At 40.8% G+C, this 17,646-nt stretch overlaps 1 protein-coding gene across 1 annotated transcript in view; it reads left to right on the top strand.

The window, feature by feature from the left end:
- Nucleotides 1-17,646, top strand: part of LOC135491376 (uncharacterized) — a 69,904-nt gene that overhangs the window by 3,937 nt on the left and 48,321 nt on the right. The window contains exons 2-7 of the mRNA XM_064777200.1: nucleotides 2,013-2,090; nucleotides 4,944-5,172; nucleotides 7,120-7,149; nucleotides 11,376-11,446; nucleotides 16,246-16,302; nucleotides 16,983-17,101. Of these exons, the coding sequence (XP_064633270.1) occupies nucleotides 4,965-5,172; nucleotides 7,120-7,149; nucleotides 11,376-11,446; nucleotides 16,246-16,302; nucleotides 16,983-17,101 (485 nt within the window). The 5' untranslated portion in view covers nucleotides 2,013-2,090; nucleotides 4,944-4,964. The remainder of the gene's footprint in view (nucleotides 1-2,012; nucleotides 2,091-4,943; nucleotides 5,173-7,119; nucleotides 7,150-11,375; nucleotides 11,447-16,245; nucleotides 16,303-16,982; nucleotides 17,102-17,646) is intronic.

The following is a 17,646-nucleotide window of genomic DNA, read 5'->3' as shown; positions in this document are numbered from 1 at the left end:
CTAAAAGCAACATGACACAAGGTGGCAAGGATCATGGATTTGATATTCAGTCTTGTGTAGGCCTGATCAATTATTGAGCGGGTACATCCCTGAGGACGCGTCTCTTATGGCAACAAGATATCCACAAGGTTAGCTCGGCGATCTTCCGTTTGTTTACGATGGACGGTATTAGTAATACTGTGTTGAATCCTGCAAGGTAGATTTTCAATAGACACTGTTAAAGGGGGACTATAGGCAAGGGGTTAAATTGGCCATCCTCAGATTACCATATATGCAAAGTAAGGGCACTTGGTCAGGTTATATTGAGCACTGAATATATTCCTTGCAATAAGCCTGAAGAGTTTCGATGTACTGTGAGATGTGAGAGACCCCTCTTTGTGACTTCGTGTAACTTTATCAAGCCTACCTAGCATCCCTGCCTATGGATTATGAAGTCCCTAGAAAGGCCTTCTCAGTATGTCCAAAAATTCGAAAAGGGAACTTTAATTTGAGAATTTCCAGTTGTGTACTTACTGAATATTTACATTATAAGGGGGCCATTTGGTACTGGTAGTCTGATCTACAAATGTCATGAATGCCAAGTTTCATAAAATTTGCCTGCACTAATAATCTCTTACTTTTAAACAAGCACCCAATATTGTTTATGGAGATGACACTGTCCTCATAGTTGACGCTCAGCTCTCAACTGTGCCACTTTGGCGATCTAGACATACCTTCTGAGCTATTTGTAGCCTGAGTACATGTCAAATTACTCTCTTGATTAATGCAAGTATCAATTCGTGTCTTGTACCCCCCTCATCAAGGGTACGACACCTTATCACTCTATAACGACATCTTAAGGCTCAAGCATCACCCTTTTTTCACCAATGCTACTTTTTCTTTCGTCAAGACATCACCATCAACAATATATCAGTTATCACCGTCATATAAAGTAACCGAACTAATTTTACTGGGTAAGGCTGTATGTTCGACAAGACATCGACACATTAGCATCCTTATTCTTTCCAGCTTCGCCAAATTTTCACTAAAGGAAAAATAAATACTACTCAAGCATCGGCAAAGATTAGTGGTGATAGCTTAACTACCCTTGAGGAGGGGGGGTACAAGAAACGAATTGATACTTGCATAAGTGTGATATTCTCTCTTTTATTATCACCTTATCACATCCTCATACCAGATCATGTGAAAAAAATGTCGCGACAGCAATTTGCCAGAGGCCATTAATGAGTGGTATCACACTTAGATGTTGTAATCAAGATTCCGAAGCAATAAAGTGTTCCAGAGATGGATCACCCGCGAACGTATTTACTGGACGATTGCGTTTCATCGTCTCCATGTCGCCATGGCAACAGCTCGACAACACGTGCTGCTGCGACCGTTATCTCGCATATTGGAGAAAGTGTTCGCTGTAAGGTGAATGTGTGTTGCTTTGTGGATGTAATGTTACGTACAGATTCACTGAATAGGGTTATATCTCTCGGGGAATATTTTCAAATATGTTTTCGATCAATTTTATGATAAAATAAGCAATGTGTTACTGTTATTATTTTGTTTCACGATTTCTGTCGAGGTGAGTTGTGAAATTCTCTGAATCGATATAAAAGAAAGGAGTAGAGGTTTCCATCCAGTGGTTTCTTTTCATAATATTTGAATTATTTCAAATCACTTAATGTTAAAGGGGACCTATAGGCTACAACCAGGTAGGTCAGATTATACTACACAAAATTGCCAATAGGGGTCTCTCTCATATTTACATCTAAACTATTCACACCACTAGCTGCAATGGTTGTCTGACCCTGAGGGAAACATATTTTATTCATATCATAATTAATCTCATTTCGATTTATGATTTTCCAGTCATAATTGGTTTTGATGAACTTTTGAATAATTAACATGTTTCATCACAGGGGATTTCATTCAATGAGCTTGAACCGGAAAATTGTCGAGCTTTTAATTGAATATTACCTTAGCTATCATTTTATTATCACGTTCCTCCTATCTTATCATTCCAGGCAGAGAATGGATATTCTTCGATAACTTGGCCAGTCAAACATCAACAAGTGATTAGTGGAACTCTTTGGATTAAAACGGTGTGTTATCCTTTAAAAAATACTTACTAGGCGTATAAAATAATGGTAAAAGTACCACTTTTGAAAGCATCCAGTTGTAGAGCACAGCAGAATCTATAGATTATCATGTTACATTGCCGCTGGCCCAAGACTTTCCAACCGACCTTTAGAAGCAGATTGTTGGGGCAGGGTCATCCCTATGTTCCCCGGTACCTGTGTTCCCCCAAGAGGTACCTAACTTCCCCCAAGAGGTACCTATGTTCCCCGGTACCTATCTTCCCCCAAGAGGTACCTATGTTCCCCGGTACCTATGTTCCCCCATATAGTTTTGGAGTAAAAATGTCTTTTATTACGAACAAAAAATACTGAAACTCTGTTTTATGGGGGATTTCTGGGAATTGCAATTTCCTGGAATTAAGTGACTTCATTCTGTGAGGTCTTTCCAGGAATTTGTGGAAACAAACCGTATCACAAAAAACACACTTTTCTTTGCGGACATAGGTTCTGTACTGGGAACATAGGTACCTGGGGAACATAGGTACCGGGGAACATAGGTACCTCTTGGGGGAACATAGGTACCGGGGAACATAGGTACCGGGGAACATAGGTACCGGGGAACATAGGTACCTCTTGGGGGAAGATAGGTACCGGGGAACACAGGTATGCTCCCAGTTGGGGCAGGGTAGAGTATTGACAAACAATCAATTACATAGCAACATGACAGGCTATGATCAATCAATGCGCATCTGAATATATTCGTGGAATCGTCAAAATATTGACTTCCGATAGTTACATACATAACATGACAAAATACGCTTAATGCGCAGCTAAGAATATGTATATTTGAATGAATAGCATGTACCTCTGGATAAATGAGACAATACATGTGTTTAGTTCATTCGTATCGATTGTTACAATTGACACACCAGCAAGGAACAAGAAATTCATGCATTCTTGATGTTGTCTATATTTAGCATTTTAGCATACATGTTTTCTTTCTCTCATGGTGATTGTGCTGGGTCTATTCCAGAGCATTGATTAATCTTGGAGTGTGCCCTCTGGAGATTCACCCCATAGAATCAAAATCCTATAAAGTGGAACCTCCCCTAAAGAGCGGACACCTCTCTTTTAAGGATTTAACCTCTCTAGAACGCTAGTTTTGGTCCCAAAGTGGTTGTCTCCATTGAATTTGACCTAGCTTTAATCAGGAGACCTCTCTATCAAGGACAGCACTTATCCGTCTGAAGGGTGTCCTTTTAAATAGAGAGGTTCAGGACACCACTCTATGAAGGACAGCACTTGTCAGTCTGGAGGGTTTCCTTCATAGAGAGGTTCAGGACACCTCTCTATGAAGGACAAGACTTATCAGTCTGGAGGGTGTCCTTCATAGAGAGGTTCAGGACACCTCTCTATCAAGGACAGCACTTGTCAGTCTGGAGGGTGTACTTTATAGAGAGGTTCTACAGCACTTCAAGTATCATGAGGTTCCATCATCTCATCTTGCTCAGTTTTGAGTCTCATGATCCCATTTCTAAAAGAAAACCTGCTCCGAATTGAGATTTATTTAGCTTTGGCATTCTGGGGATCTTCAGGTCAAAGTTTCACATGAAAACCTCCACCCACTTGCTGCACCAAGTAAAAACATTGTGACCAGTATCGATGGTCTATAGTTTCAGCTCCAGAGTCAATTTCGTGAGCGCAAATCTGAGTAATTTGAGCCAAATGAAGAATTCAACTAGAGCAGTTATGAAATCTACAAGGGTTAAACTATCATCCCTCCTACCAAACACAGCAAACTATATGAAGATTTGAAAAATAAAGTGCTTTAAAAGCCTAGTGTTACTTTCTGTGTCAATATGGCAGGCAATGGCATACCAGATAACAGTTTGGCCTGTTGTTATGCCTTGCAAATAAAGGCGATATTTACTCTAAAGAATGAAGTGGATTATCATGTGCTGAACTCTTTGTGATAGATCATTGGCCATGTCCTATATTCAACACAATAATTGTCAATAATATCAGAAGCGAAGGGATAAACCAGTGTGGCTTTCATGGAAGGAAAATCCCTGGCTCCCCACAGTCCTTCAAAAGAGACTCAAAACTGAGGTTCCTTGTGTCTGGTGTCTATTCTGGATTAAACAATTTGGCCCTACTGCCTTTCACGTAAACGTTTCTCACTGTCATGACTGTGTGGGTGTGTCAGAAGGGCTTCGGTTCTGCAGCAATATTACAAAATAGAATAAGATAAAAAGTTCTTCTATAATAATATAATAATATGAGTCTTATATAGCGCAGTATTCAACCATTAACTGGCCGCTCAAGGCACTTGATAGGCCTCTTTAAAAAGCAAATGTTTCAGTTGTCCCTTGAAAGATAACAGAGAGCTGCAGTTTCTAACAGTTGAAGGAAGTTTATTCCACAGCTGAGGGGCTCCAATTGAAAATGCTCTAACACCGACTGACATGACATTGGCCTTTGGGATAGACTGTCCTACCCTGAGTTGTTTTGGCTGTCATACCCTCTTTCCCTAAGAATCATTTCTCTTTGGATTAATCACAACTCTGATGTCAAAAAACTTTCGTAGCGTAATTCTGTTCTGCTTGTTTCCCCAAATGACAATGGTTGCTAAGAAACAACTCGAGGTAACCAAGGTCGCTAATGCTACTTATCCTGGCTAGGTTTTTATAGCGGCTAGAAGTTTTACATCACGTCCAGCAATGATTGAAGATAATGGTCGGCCAGTTTGGATTCAAAATTGTCGAAGGTTCAGGAATATGACGTTTCACCTGTCACCTACCTTTCATCCAAGATTATGAAGAAATAAATGAAATTGGGAGGATAGAAAGCTAGACCTGTCTTTGCTCCTTCTTTCAGAACTAAAACCAGTCGACCATCATGGGTAACGGTGCTTCAATAGAGGGCGATATCTCAACTGACCAACCGCCACCCCAAGGTGGTCAGGGTGGCATCCAGCGCCCGCCGCAATCAGCGGTATCACGTGCCACCTCAGTGTCGGGAAAGAGTGATGCAGCGTGGAGGAAACTGAATGCTATCAAATCTGCTGCTTCCGGTCTGAAGATCATTCGACCTGGTCGACCAATAGGTAAGCCCTCTCCATGGTTCCTTGGATTTCTTCTCCACAAAACAGAATAAATTTGACTTACATGTATATCAATTTCTGAGAGATTCCTCCAACAGAGTTAAAATATAGCCTTTATGATGGGAATAATGTGAAAGAGTTCATGTGCAGTAAAGCCAGAAATATGACATGATCATTCTGGTGAAACACACACATTTGTCCAATGTTATCACATCATTGTATTTGTAATTTTCGCTTCAGCAGTGACTGAAAGGGTTAAGGGAATTGTTTTTTGATATTTCTGTATGATTTGTCCCTCTTCTTTGATAGATTCCAAAGGTAGGGGCAGCATGTCCATTACAGCTCACATCCCACACTTAAACATCTTACCCACATTTAGTTGCGTACGTTTATATCTCATAAATGTAGCAGCATGGAAGGGATTCAAATGCCCCTTCACCACAAGTTATTGTTTCACTTTGGCATGTTTGAAAACAATATTAAATAAAAGATGCATGTTTTACCATCCAAGTTTTAAGTTCATGAGGTCACTTTCAGTGGTGGATCCAGAAATTTTGGGAAGGGGGCAGCCCAACCTTGAAAGCCTAGATCTAAAAAATAAGAGAGTTTGGGGTTCTGCCCGAGAAAAATTTGGAAAGTTTGGGCTAAATAGGCATTTTAGAGAGAGGGATCTGCGTGCTTAAATTAGAAGTCTTTGGCTTCTTGGAGAAAGAGGCCATGAAAAATAGTTGTAGTGTTCAATAAATTCACAAATAATTCCATTGAGGCAATAAATTTCAAAATCTCGATCTCAAAGATCATGCAGACAAATGGCAGAGAAAGAATCGTCTGAAGCGTTTGACCTGTTTTTGATTGGGTTCACAATGAGACACCCTTTGTGCCCTATCAGTTTGTGTCAATCGAGAGAATTCTCACCCCATTCATTTCCATTTCAAATTCAACTACCGGTATTCAATTTCTCACATCAAGCATGTTTAATGTCTATCTCATGTTATCTAGGTGGAAATGACCAGACATTTCATGTTACAGAATTGATTTAGATGATTACGAAACACAGATTATTGTTGTGAATGGGCGGTTCACTTAGTAAATCATGATTGTCATAAGTCGCTCAGTTGATTTCGAAACTTTTTTCAGAATGCTCTGTATTTCATAATCATACGCACAAAAGTAACAATATGTGGGTCTATTTTTGGCCAACGTGGACGAAACATATCTTTTGAACGTTATGAACCAAAGAAAGGGCCCATTTCGTGGTGACCTAGAACTTTAGGGTCGGTTTCTTTGGCTATGGAAATGGTGCCAAAATAACTTTTGCGGATATTTACATCAGGCCAAGTCGGCTTGGTGAATGTGTCACCTCGGCCATTTTCCCCTTACAGGAATTTATTTGCACCATTGAAAGCCTGTGCTATTGGTTACAGTAAATACACAGTGTGCTTCAGTCCCACATTAACCCATTGGTTCACAACACATGTCGTTTCTGATAGTACAATGTAGGCCCCTAAGCATTGGCAGTGTTAAAACAGATCTGATCTTTTTGAGGCCAGAGAAAGTCAATTCGTGCAATCTCGTGACAAGGATCAGACACTCTGACAGTAAAGGTTGACCATAGACACCACCATTTTGGCAAGAACTTGAAATCCTAAAGCAATTAGAACTCATTCAAATTTAAATGAATTCCAACTGTTCAAGGGAGGGAGTCCCTCCCTTGAAATTGGCATTCACTTTGTTATGAAACTGAAAGAGTTCTATGCTTTAGGTTAAAATGTGCCTGTGGTCAACCCTTAAATCTGCATAGGTCACAGCAGGCTCTCTAACATGAGCTGGACAATAAATTTCCCACATAAATCACCAAAAATGTTCACTCAACGCTTTTAGCTATGATATTATCAGTCATTTTTGCTCTGATGTGTTGCTTTTATTTCATATTCGGCCCTGCTTATTCAGTTTCAGAAGATGAAGATGACGACGATTATGGTAGCTACCACACGCCTTCATGGCTCGTTTGTGTCCCCCAATAACTGAGTGAACCAAGTCTAAAGCGCCCCGCGACCACATGTGACAAAAATCTCTTGTTTGTGGTCGTCATTGCAGACCAGTGACAAGAATCAGTGATCCTTGCGACGTGCAATCAATATCGAACCTGGTGATTACCAGTCTCACCTGCAGATGCGCGATCATTTTCTCGCTCATCGCAGCGATAATTGTTGCATGTTTCAGCCACAAAAATCACTGGTGTGCCGGGTGCTTTAGATAACTTTCTGTATTCCCTTAAGCACTGACATGACATCATTAGTTCATCACAAAACATTGACTTATAGTTATACTAAACTGTAACATTGCCTCTTTATTTTTGCAATTTACAAGGATTTCCTCCCAAAAATTATAAATTTAGCAGTTTTGTGGTGAATTATGAGACTATGTCGTGCTAATGTCTGTCTAGTTAAAATGTCGTTAGATCAATCAGTTGCTCTCTTCAGGGGTTGCTCTTTGTCAAATATAAATCTTCACCAACATTTGATAGACAGTCTGCTACCAGATATTGGGTTTCATCCCGTCTGCTGCACATTTGATGCCAACCTGAAGTATACAATGTACCTGGTTAAAACCCTGCTTTGGTTTCAATACAGGACCTTGGATACCATGAAGGACTGAAGTGTGGTATTTTCACGACCATTAAACTTTAGGCCAAGAAAAAGCAAAGTATGATCTGCGGTCCTGAGTTTGACAAAGAGCGCCCCCTATAGACAGACACGTCTCATCCATCCTGTCATGTCCCCCCCGATGTCATGTATGTCTCGTTTCCGCTCAACCCTTTCAGCCCTAGCGATAGATTGGTGGTTCCTTGTCATTGAGGGCCAGCAGGTGATCGGTATTGCCTAATAATCATGGGATAGCTCATTCTGGCTTGTAAGGAGTGTGCTGATTGGTCAAGTGAAGTGTCCATTGACGACTTTTGACCAATCAGGAGCAGATATCGCATGCCATCCCATTGTTAGCAGCACTGACTGTCTGATTAACCCTCTCATGATACGATTTGGAATCATCCTAACCGCCCTAGTAATGTCGTTCTTGAGGCGCAGAACTGACTCTGTGTAAATAACGTGCCAATTCCTCATGTCTTTAAGTACCATCTCGATCCACAAGGGTGTGTTACTGTCTGCTACAACTGCCAGTCAAAGGCTGTAACGATTCCTGGAGTAGGCCATTTGGCTGACGAAAGAACCGTTCTGACATCATTTATTCATTATATTCCAAGGCTTTGAAATCGCTATGCCTTTTGGACACCAGTACCTCTCATGGGTGGTTACTGGTAGTGCATACTGTACTCCATGAGACATGAGGTGCTGGTACAGAACCTGTCAAGTTCACCCTGAGAGAGCAGGGGTGAAATGGCCCATCCCCCTTTGTCTCAGTACACAGGGATGGAGGAGTAAACAGTTCAACCTCTGATCTCCTCAGGGTGACCATTTGACCATTCCAACTCCAACTGTTGAAAGATGATCAAACGGTCTTGTGTGGATCGAGATGGCCTGTAGTGTTCTAGAAGATAGTTGACGCTAATTTGGTACTAACATGGCTTGGCAAGCAAATGCTGATGAAATGCGGTGATTAACCCTTTTGCTGGCTAAGTCGGCTTTAGTTGTTTCTGTTGACGGTTGGGTGAATGATATCATGAATGGAGAGGGGACTTTTGCAGAAGATTAGGACATGTGTCGCTAATAGGGATCCCTGTAGGGCTAGCTAAATGATTATCGCCACATTTCATCACTCACAAAACACTTGCTGTGGCTTTTTACTAACGGTAACACGGGTGGAAGTGTAGTTAGTCGTAAATTCTATAACACCTTGGTAACAATGTACTGCTGTTTACAGTGTATAGTGCACAGTGCCTCATTTGGGCAGCAGTAGTTATGGTAATGGTTAGACAGCCAAAACTGTCATCTGTGTGAATTCTTTACAACAATTTTTTGTTGGGCTAATTGGTTGTATGTTCAAGTACTTATAGGCTGTTTGGTCTTTTATTAGTCTTATTGCTTGCAAATTAGCGACAAGTTATAAATCATTTATATAAAAATGTCGGCCTAATGATTCCTGATCCTTATAAACCATATCCATTAAGCCTATTGTTACAAAAACTACTCAGAAAAAGTCAGTAATACAATTTTTGAATTGGTCCTTGGGACAGTCTGGTTTCTATTGGGTTACAAAGGTAAAGCAATACCTTTACTCACTGTGTTTATTGATCATGTAGGAACCTTAATTACTGTAAAATGGTTTGCCAGTATGGTTGTATTTCAATAAACAGAAAATTTATCCCAGCTTAATCAAATACCATGAGTTCTTCACTGGATTAAGATTTGACCTAACTGTTCTCCATAAATGTCAACCATAACACAAGCTATGCAACCAGATTAGAGAATTGTAAAATAATGGCTGGACAACCTAAGGCCCCCAGGGCATATGAAATTAAATAATTGTATGATTATTGAAAAAAACAACTAAGTATGAGTCTGCTTTGAAACTAAGAACTGTTTCATACCAAGGTCGTAAAGACCATCGGCATGACATCTCTAGGTAGACTAGCAGTGCGTGGTATACGGTTACCAACAACATTGGCTTATTTATTATTTAGCTTTCTTGGTAATTACCGGCATGATACTGATGCATGGTGGGCAGATACCCGTAGGGCATCTCCTCTATTTGACCAACACCAAGCTTTTGAATGCTAAATTTGAAAAAATGTAGCGCAGTGGAAGAGAGTCGGCCTCATGATCAGGAGGTCGTGGGTTCGACTCCCGGCCAAGTCACTCCTTGGTTCCCCGACTGGTCGAGTTCAAGTGAGCGTCTTCTGGTTGCTCCTTGAAACCCCTGATTGATTTCTGTGGAGACTGGGGTAATAATTTGATATCCCACAGCGCTTTAACAGTTACGTTACTGAGGAGCGCTATATAAATGCGTCACATTATTATTAATATATTTTACAGTAACGCGTGAAAGTATAAAAACTGGGGTCTGGCAGTAGGATAATAATCTGTGTGACAGTGTGCTATGAACAAGATGAATATGCAGAAGAAAAAAAATCAGTATGAATATTTAAATTTTGAAGTGAGCTCAGCAAAGTTTGGTATTCCAAAATCAATGCCGTGTGTGAAATTCATATTGCTGTCTGGAATTCTTTTTTAAATCTTCGTTTTCAAGTTGATGCTAAATATATTTGTCAAAACTTAGACTGCTCAGACATGCATGTTTGTAAAAAATGTATGGAGATGTATTCTCTGTTATTGTGAGTCTGGCATGATTATTTTGAACATTTGTTCTAAATTGATAGATCAAGTCCTTAATTGGCAATAACTTGGAACTAATCTGACCATAAATTTCTGTGATAAAAACTCATATTCTTCTCGATATTTCTTAATGTGCAAGTATTCTGAAGTTCTTTGGGTCTAAATTCAATGTCTGAGTAGTTGGTCATGTATCTTTCAAAACAGTGATAGAACCATTTTCTACAGTGTTAATTTTAAGGAATTTCTGAAGAATACATCATGTGTACCTTTAATTTTGGATCAGGAATCCTCCATGCTTTACAAGACATTGACCTCTTTAAAACACTTCGTTGCTTTATAACAGCATGGCTGATTGTGACGGCTTTGCTTTAGAATAATCATGGGATCTTGGCGAAGGTGACCATGTTGCATTTCGGCCATCAACATCACTAACAAAAAAGCATAGAAAATTGTGTCACTTGAAGACATAACCTTGTGGCTTTATGAATACATAGAATGGTCATAACGCTTTGTGAATACAATTAGTCTAACTGCATGCACTGTGGTGGACTGCTTAAACATAACAAACAGATGATGATTACAAGCAGGACTTGAACCCAAAGTCAAATATGTGACCCGCTCTACCAAAACTAGGCGCTTGTCGCATCTGAACTTGACAGGTTGATACGGACTTGTTGTTCATTTCCCTATTGTAGACCTTTTGTGAAATGTGACCAAATCAGTTTGTAATAGATTTCACAAAAGGTCTACAATAGGGAAATGAACAACAAGTCCGTATCAACCTGTCAAGTTCAGATGCGACAAGCGCCTAGTTTTGGTAGAGCGAGTCACATATCTGGTCTGATGTGATCTATTGTTGATCTGTGTCTTATATTATTCAGAATCATGACCTCATCAAATTCTATTTGTTTACAGACTTCAAGAATGTGGTCGTCATTTCAAAAAGTGGATTCTCCATCCCGAATCTTACGATAGTGGAAGGAGAGGTGGGTATATGGATGGATATTTAGTGTGTACAGGCGTGGTCAGAAGTAACATACCCATGTTTACAGTGTATACAGGTGTGGTCAGAAGTAACATACCCATCTTGCATGCAAAAATGGTGGAAAGTGCTGCATTCTGCAATTGTCTCAGTGTTCTTTACCTGTAAAATCTCACGCAAAAAGCTTTCCTTGGCGATTTTTGTGAAAATCGTTATCGTGGTAAAGAATGCTATCCAAAGTGGGAGGACAGCAACTTATTGGGATAACTGATATGTGAAGAGTGCATATTAGTCCAGCACTCTACTTTATTTGTATTATCAACCTGATAAGTTGACATGGTTTGCTACTTGTGCTAACGAGCGATTAATCAACAGTGGAAGGAGCAAGGTTGGGTCTGATGTCGTAAACTACGCTGGTTGAAAAGTCTTGATTTATTGGTGTCTGCAGCTCTTCCGCCAACAGTATCCTGGGATAAAATCAGGCTGAATGTTAGAGGGTCTAACTGGGGACGAGTTTTTGGGCGTTGCCATGGTAATGTTGGATATGGCACGTATCACTTTGTGCTTTAACCCTTCATTTGCTCTACCACCAATGAAAAGTGAGAAAATTTGCCACCTTTTTGCTCACAAACTTTTCACATGCTTTGAAGTTGTGTACCACTCTGCGGGTCAGCGATACCCAAAGGGTTAAAGACGATTTGTCCCAGCCTGGCAACCAAGGTTGCGTATAGGACAGGACTTGTCACCATTTATCGTTCAATAAAGCAACCCTCTTTCTGATGTTGTCAATCAACAGTAGCCTATTTGATTGGTCGACGATTGATCATGCATAATTGGTGTGAAACATTACACATGTTTGCCGGCAGACGATCGACTACTTCCTTCAAATGCTATTGTCATCGTTGTCGATTTGCTAAGTTGGTTTGCTCTTTAGCAGGGGCTTCAAATAAGAGATTTTGATTGCTGCAACCTGCAATATTTATCTCTGAAATGCCCCGAGTGACCCACTAAATTGACCTCTGGTACTTCAGTGGTTGAACAACGAAGTGAGTTTTACTAGGGCATTTCTACCCAAACTTTCATGTTGGATAGGAGTTGCCTAAAGTGATGTGAATCATCCCTAGTGCCAATCCTTGAATAAATTTGAAAAAATGCGGTTGAGTTTAGCCCCGTTGCTATGCCCTTGTTTCGATCAATGGGTTTGTTGTAGATATTGATATGGTCCACAACATAAATATCGCAATAAAAATACTTTTGATATTTTCAAAATAGCTCTACATCAATACATTGTTGTCGTTTTTAGCATCGAATTTGTAAAGTAGGGATTCAAACTGATATGATAAGCAAATTGAGAAGTTTTTAGCTCACCTCTTAGCAGAGGTGAGCTTATCCCATACCGTGGCGTCCGTCGTCCGTCGTCGTCGTCGTCGTCGTCGTCGTCGTCGTCGTCGTCGGCGTCGTCGTCGTCGTCGTCGTCCGTCGTCCGTTAGCAGGGCACGTTTCGTAACTGTTAGAGCTATTGAGTTGAAACTTGGTACACATGTACCCTTATGTAATGACACCTGGGAGACCAAGTTTCGGTCCGATTCGTTTCATGGTTTGGCCACCAGGGGGCCAAACGTTAAAAGTGAAAATATGCAATATCTCCCTCAATAGTAGTCGGGAAATTTTGAAAAAAATATGGTAGGTACTTCTAGCAAAGGTGCATCATATATCCTCCGGGTTTTTGATTTGACCTCCTTTTCAAGGTCACAGAGGTCAAATGGTGTAAATTGGCCGATAGGATGTAACGATGGCACGTTTCTAAACTGCAATGACTATTGATACCAAATTTGGTACACATTTACCCCTTAGTCAGCTGATCTCAGGGACCGAAGTTTGGTCCAATATGATTCACCACTTGACCACCAGGGGGCAAAATCCAAAAACCTTAAAAATGTGATTATTCCTTAACTTCTTGCCCGATTGCCACCAATTTGATATCATGGGTACATCTAACCACCATACAGTATATGTCACACAGGTTTTTAATTTAACCTTCTTGTCAAGGTCACAGAGGTCAAATGGCGTAAATTCGCCGTCAGGCCGTAACAATGGCACGTTTCTTAACTGCAATGACTATTGATCACAAATTAAGTACACATGTACCCCTTGGTCAGGTGATCTCAGGTACCGAAGTTTGGTGCGATCTGATTTGCCGTTTGGCCTCCAGGGAGGGGGCCAAATCCTAAATTCTTCAAAATGCCATTATTCCTAGTAATGACTTGCCCGATTGGCACCCATTTTATATCATAGGTACATCTAATTCTAACAACCATTCAATGTGTCACCCGGGTCTTCTTTGATTTGACCTACTTTTCAAGGTCACAGAGGTCGAATGTACTGTAAATTGGCCATTTTGGGGAAATTGTAATTGCTTGGACCTACATCAAACCTAACACTACATGACACAAGACCATGCTCTTTATCCATCTTTCCTCCACATGAGGTGAGCACAATGGCCCTGGCCATTTCATTTGATAAATATTTGATGATCTTTCTTCTTTGGCTGTTGAATATTCGAGAATAAATGCAATTCGCAAAACTAAAAAACAAATCTAAATCGTAAAATAAACAGGCTGGAAAGACCACTTCGATTGTTCTACTCTTTCTTTCGAGGAGACATGTATTAACCAACGGATGTTGTTGGTCTGTTGCCAGATCCAGTGCGGTCCCTGAAGCTTTAAATTATGCACATAGCCAATAAAACAAATATCCCATCGAAAAATTTGGAATGTTAGATTGTCAGGTATTTGTAGTGCGTGTGGAGCTATTATTTGAAAAGCCTGCCCTGTAGGAGTGTCCATGTGTGACCAGTGGATTGATAGATATGGGGTAAAACGGTGCAAATTTATCAAAAATTGTTTAAAGGGACCACTTGGCATGAGGTACTATATTGGTTTTTCATACGAAATTGGCTTCCAGAAGGACTGTCACTTCTCTAAACAGGATCGTTGAAAAACCGTTGACAATAAACAGTTCACTTGAACTGATTGTTATTGTCCGCGTACCTGAAATTTGCAAGCCAGTCCAAAACTGCCCTGCAACACTTGCTAAAATCATTATTAGAGATTTTCATCTGTAGCTGCGCTTACCAATTGCACTTACACCACCACATTGCCGCGACAAATTGGTTCGGCAATCCATTGCCGATACAAATTGCCGAGCGAATTTGTCCCACCAAGCTTGATGGTCCAAATTCGCCCGGCTTGTTAAAAGCTCGGCTTTGTCGTGGTGTACGCGCAAATGGATCGGCAATTAGCTAGTTAGATGGTTCGGCTCCAGGCGGCGCTTTCGAAATGGCGCTTTCTGCGCATGCAATTTATTGTTTGCGCGCCATCTGTAGCCGGATTTTACAACTAGCTGCAGCGCTGGTGTAAGCGCTTGGTGGATTTTCGATGGTGCGGCATTGGTTCCCGAACCAAGATTGGTGGTCCATTTTCAGGTGGTGTAAGTGCGGCTTGTGTGTCTACATGTGGCGGCCCGTGGTGATAAGAATGGGTATCATCCTTCTTCCCACACCCAAGTTGCCCCTTTAAAATAAATCTGTCTTCATTGTGAGAGGTTGAAATTGAATAGGCCTGTTAAGAAGAAGATAATCCTTGATGAAAATGTCCACAGAAGACATCTCAAAATCAGTCAGATATTGGATAGTTGTACCTAGTAGCTGTCTATTGCATATAGCAAGGCAGACAAGTGTTCGATTCTAGGTATAGTGGGTTGTGATGGCTTGAGTCCGGATGCACCCGACCTGACAAGTGGTTGCTGTAAGTGATCAGACAATGCTGTCCACTCAAATGTCACAAATGGTGATAGAAAACCAATAACCTGTTTTAACCTCAGTCATGAAAAGTACACGTACTGTCATTGACAAAAGTAAATGGATGCCTGTTCTTTTAAACCATGTCCTTTGAAAGCTCTCGGAATTGTGTCATTTGCCCTGCAAACGAAACTCGTATAATCTTTTGTTGCAGCGACCTACGATAATTATCAGATGAGAAAAAAGCTCTCGTTTACAGGCATCATCGCAGATGCCAGCAGCACCGTGGCCTGCTGTCGACACCAAACCCAGCTATTATTGCATACTTTACTTTGACCATGACTGTACATTCAACTTCAGTGCACTGCCATTAAAATCCTCTTCAGCAGGAGAGCGGACCTTAAGTCGATTTCAACCAATGGTGAAACCTTCAAGTGTGCATTCTTGTGCAGTTTTTAGACAAAATGTACATGTAATTTTTGCAAACAAGAAGTGGATCCTAGCTTTTATTGGATTCCATGTATACTACTTCACTGTCAATTAGCGCGTGTTTATTCAACAGCTGATGGGACCTGCTTCAGATTATTTAGTTTACATCAACAGGATCTTGTGTTGACAAGTAAAAAAGATGACTGGGCAAAAAAAGGAATGTTTTAGAAATCATTCATCAGCTTATTTACAAAATACAATTGCAGTTGCATGCGTTGCAGAATGAGTTGGCTGTCGTTTCATTCTGTTTTATGAACCTCGTATTTGCAAAGGATGTTAGTTTAATACAACCCATGGCTCTGTGGCACAATTGAACAGAATTTGAAAATTTTTAATGAGTAGTGATAATAAATTAGAATGGTGTTTGTCCAATATTGCATGCTATTTAAAGTTCAGTAATTGTGGGCTGGTCTTGAATCGATTACGTATGGCGTTGAAATAATTAAACAGCCTCCTCAATTGAGTGTGGTGATGACATTATTTAGATTTTCATAATTTTTTGAATTTTTTTGCAGGTGGTCGTATTTGCTTGGGAGGCAGAATCTGGAGGAAATGGATATAATGTGGTGCAGGTAACTTTCCTGAAATTGGTCTAATTTGATATCAGAAATGGCAGACCTATGCCTCAGCCCTCTTTAGAATTTTCAGACTCGTACCAAAAATAAGCATATTTGCAAGTACCGGTAGGGTAATTCTGTTTCAGGAGACAAATTAACATAGATAATAATACCCTGTTATAAGCAATACCATTGCCAAGATTTCTTTCGGATAGTAACGTTATCCTTGAGTCATCAACGAATATTATTGAGAACAATAGTGACGCATGAATTAGAAATAATCGTGCCTTTTCTAAAGGTGCGATATTCGTGATATCAATATGCACATCTATTGTGTTCTATCGATGTAACATTGGGACAGAAATGTGCCAGTATCCATTAATAATTGAGGAGCAACTCTGGGAATACTATCTATCATCTTTAATTAGTGCCAACTCATTATTAATTTATTGATGGGGATAATTTTCTGGTCGTTGTGCAGAATGAATGGGGCAGAAGAGTGCTGCAGCGGTGAGGGAAAGTGATCTTAGGTGATCGCAGTTGACAATCTGGTCAATTCAGATAGAAAAAGTGCTTCATATCTGGTTCATTGATATCAGTTTCGAACATCGGTCCAACCAGCTGTCTAACTCTGACACCCAAAGGATTCCGTTATCTCAACTTTTTAAAATATCGACGCCGTCCTCTCTCTTCAGGTTGTCCATGACGGTGAACAATTCCGTCCCGTCATCGGTGGTATCTACAGCGGCCCCCTCTCACGTGAGGGCAACTATGAGCATCTCTTCATGGTTGAAGGGGAGTACAAATTCGTCAGGTAATTTGTTTTATACTGCCAGCATGTAACACTTGCTTTTGAGGTGGTCCAAAAGAGACTCAACGCCTAACGGTAGAAAAGGAGTTGAGGCAGCTTGGCCTGACCTGGGGAAACGTCCACAGGCTGCTGACCCAAATGTGTGGCGACTGAATATTGAAGCCTTTGTGCCCCCAAGGCATGCAGAGGACTAAGTAACACTTGCTACCAACAAAATTGGCTTTGGTATTGTATGCGCTGGTCACCGATCCAAAGGTTGTCAAAAGGAATTCCCTCATAGCCGGCGGGTTTAGCCGTGCCATAAACCTGGGGGTACTATACATCATTCCCCACTTCGGACAGAGATGGATCGTCCGCGATCCTACTTAGCGCTTCATGCGTCTCAGTACAGAACTGCAAATCCAGAGCTCGCATCATGTGGGAAGGTCTGCCAGATGTATTGTACGCGCCGGTCACCGATCCAAAGGTTGACCGCGCTCAACGTTGCTGAACTTCCACTCTGGGGCCAACGCGCCAACCACTGGGCCATAAAGGAATTCCCTCATGGC

The sequence above is a fragment of the Lineus longissimus genome, chromosome 7 (genome assembly GCF_910592395.1).
Source record: "Lineus longissimus chromosome 7, tnLinLong1.2, whole genome shotgun sequence".
NCBI classification, from domain to species: Eukaryota; Metazoa; Nemertea; class Pilidiophora; order Heteronemertea; family Lineidae; genus Lineus; species Lineus longissimus.
Note: the sequence above shows the minus strand (reverse complement) of the source record. Positions and strands in the feature narration are given on the sequence as shown.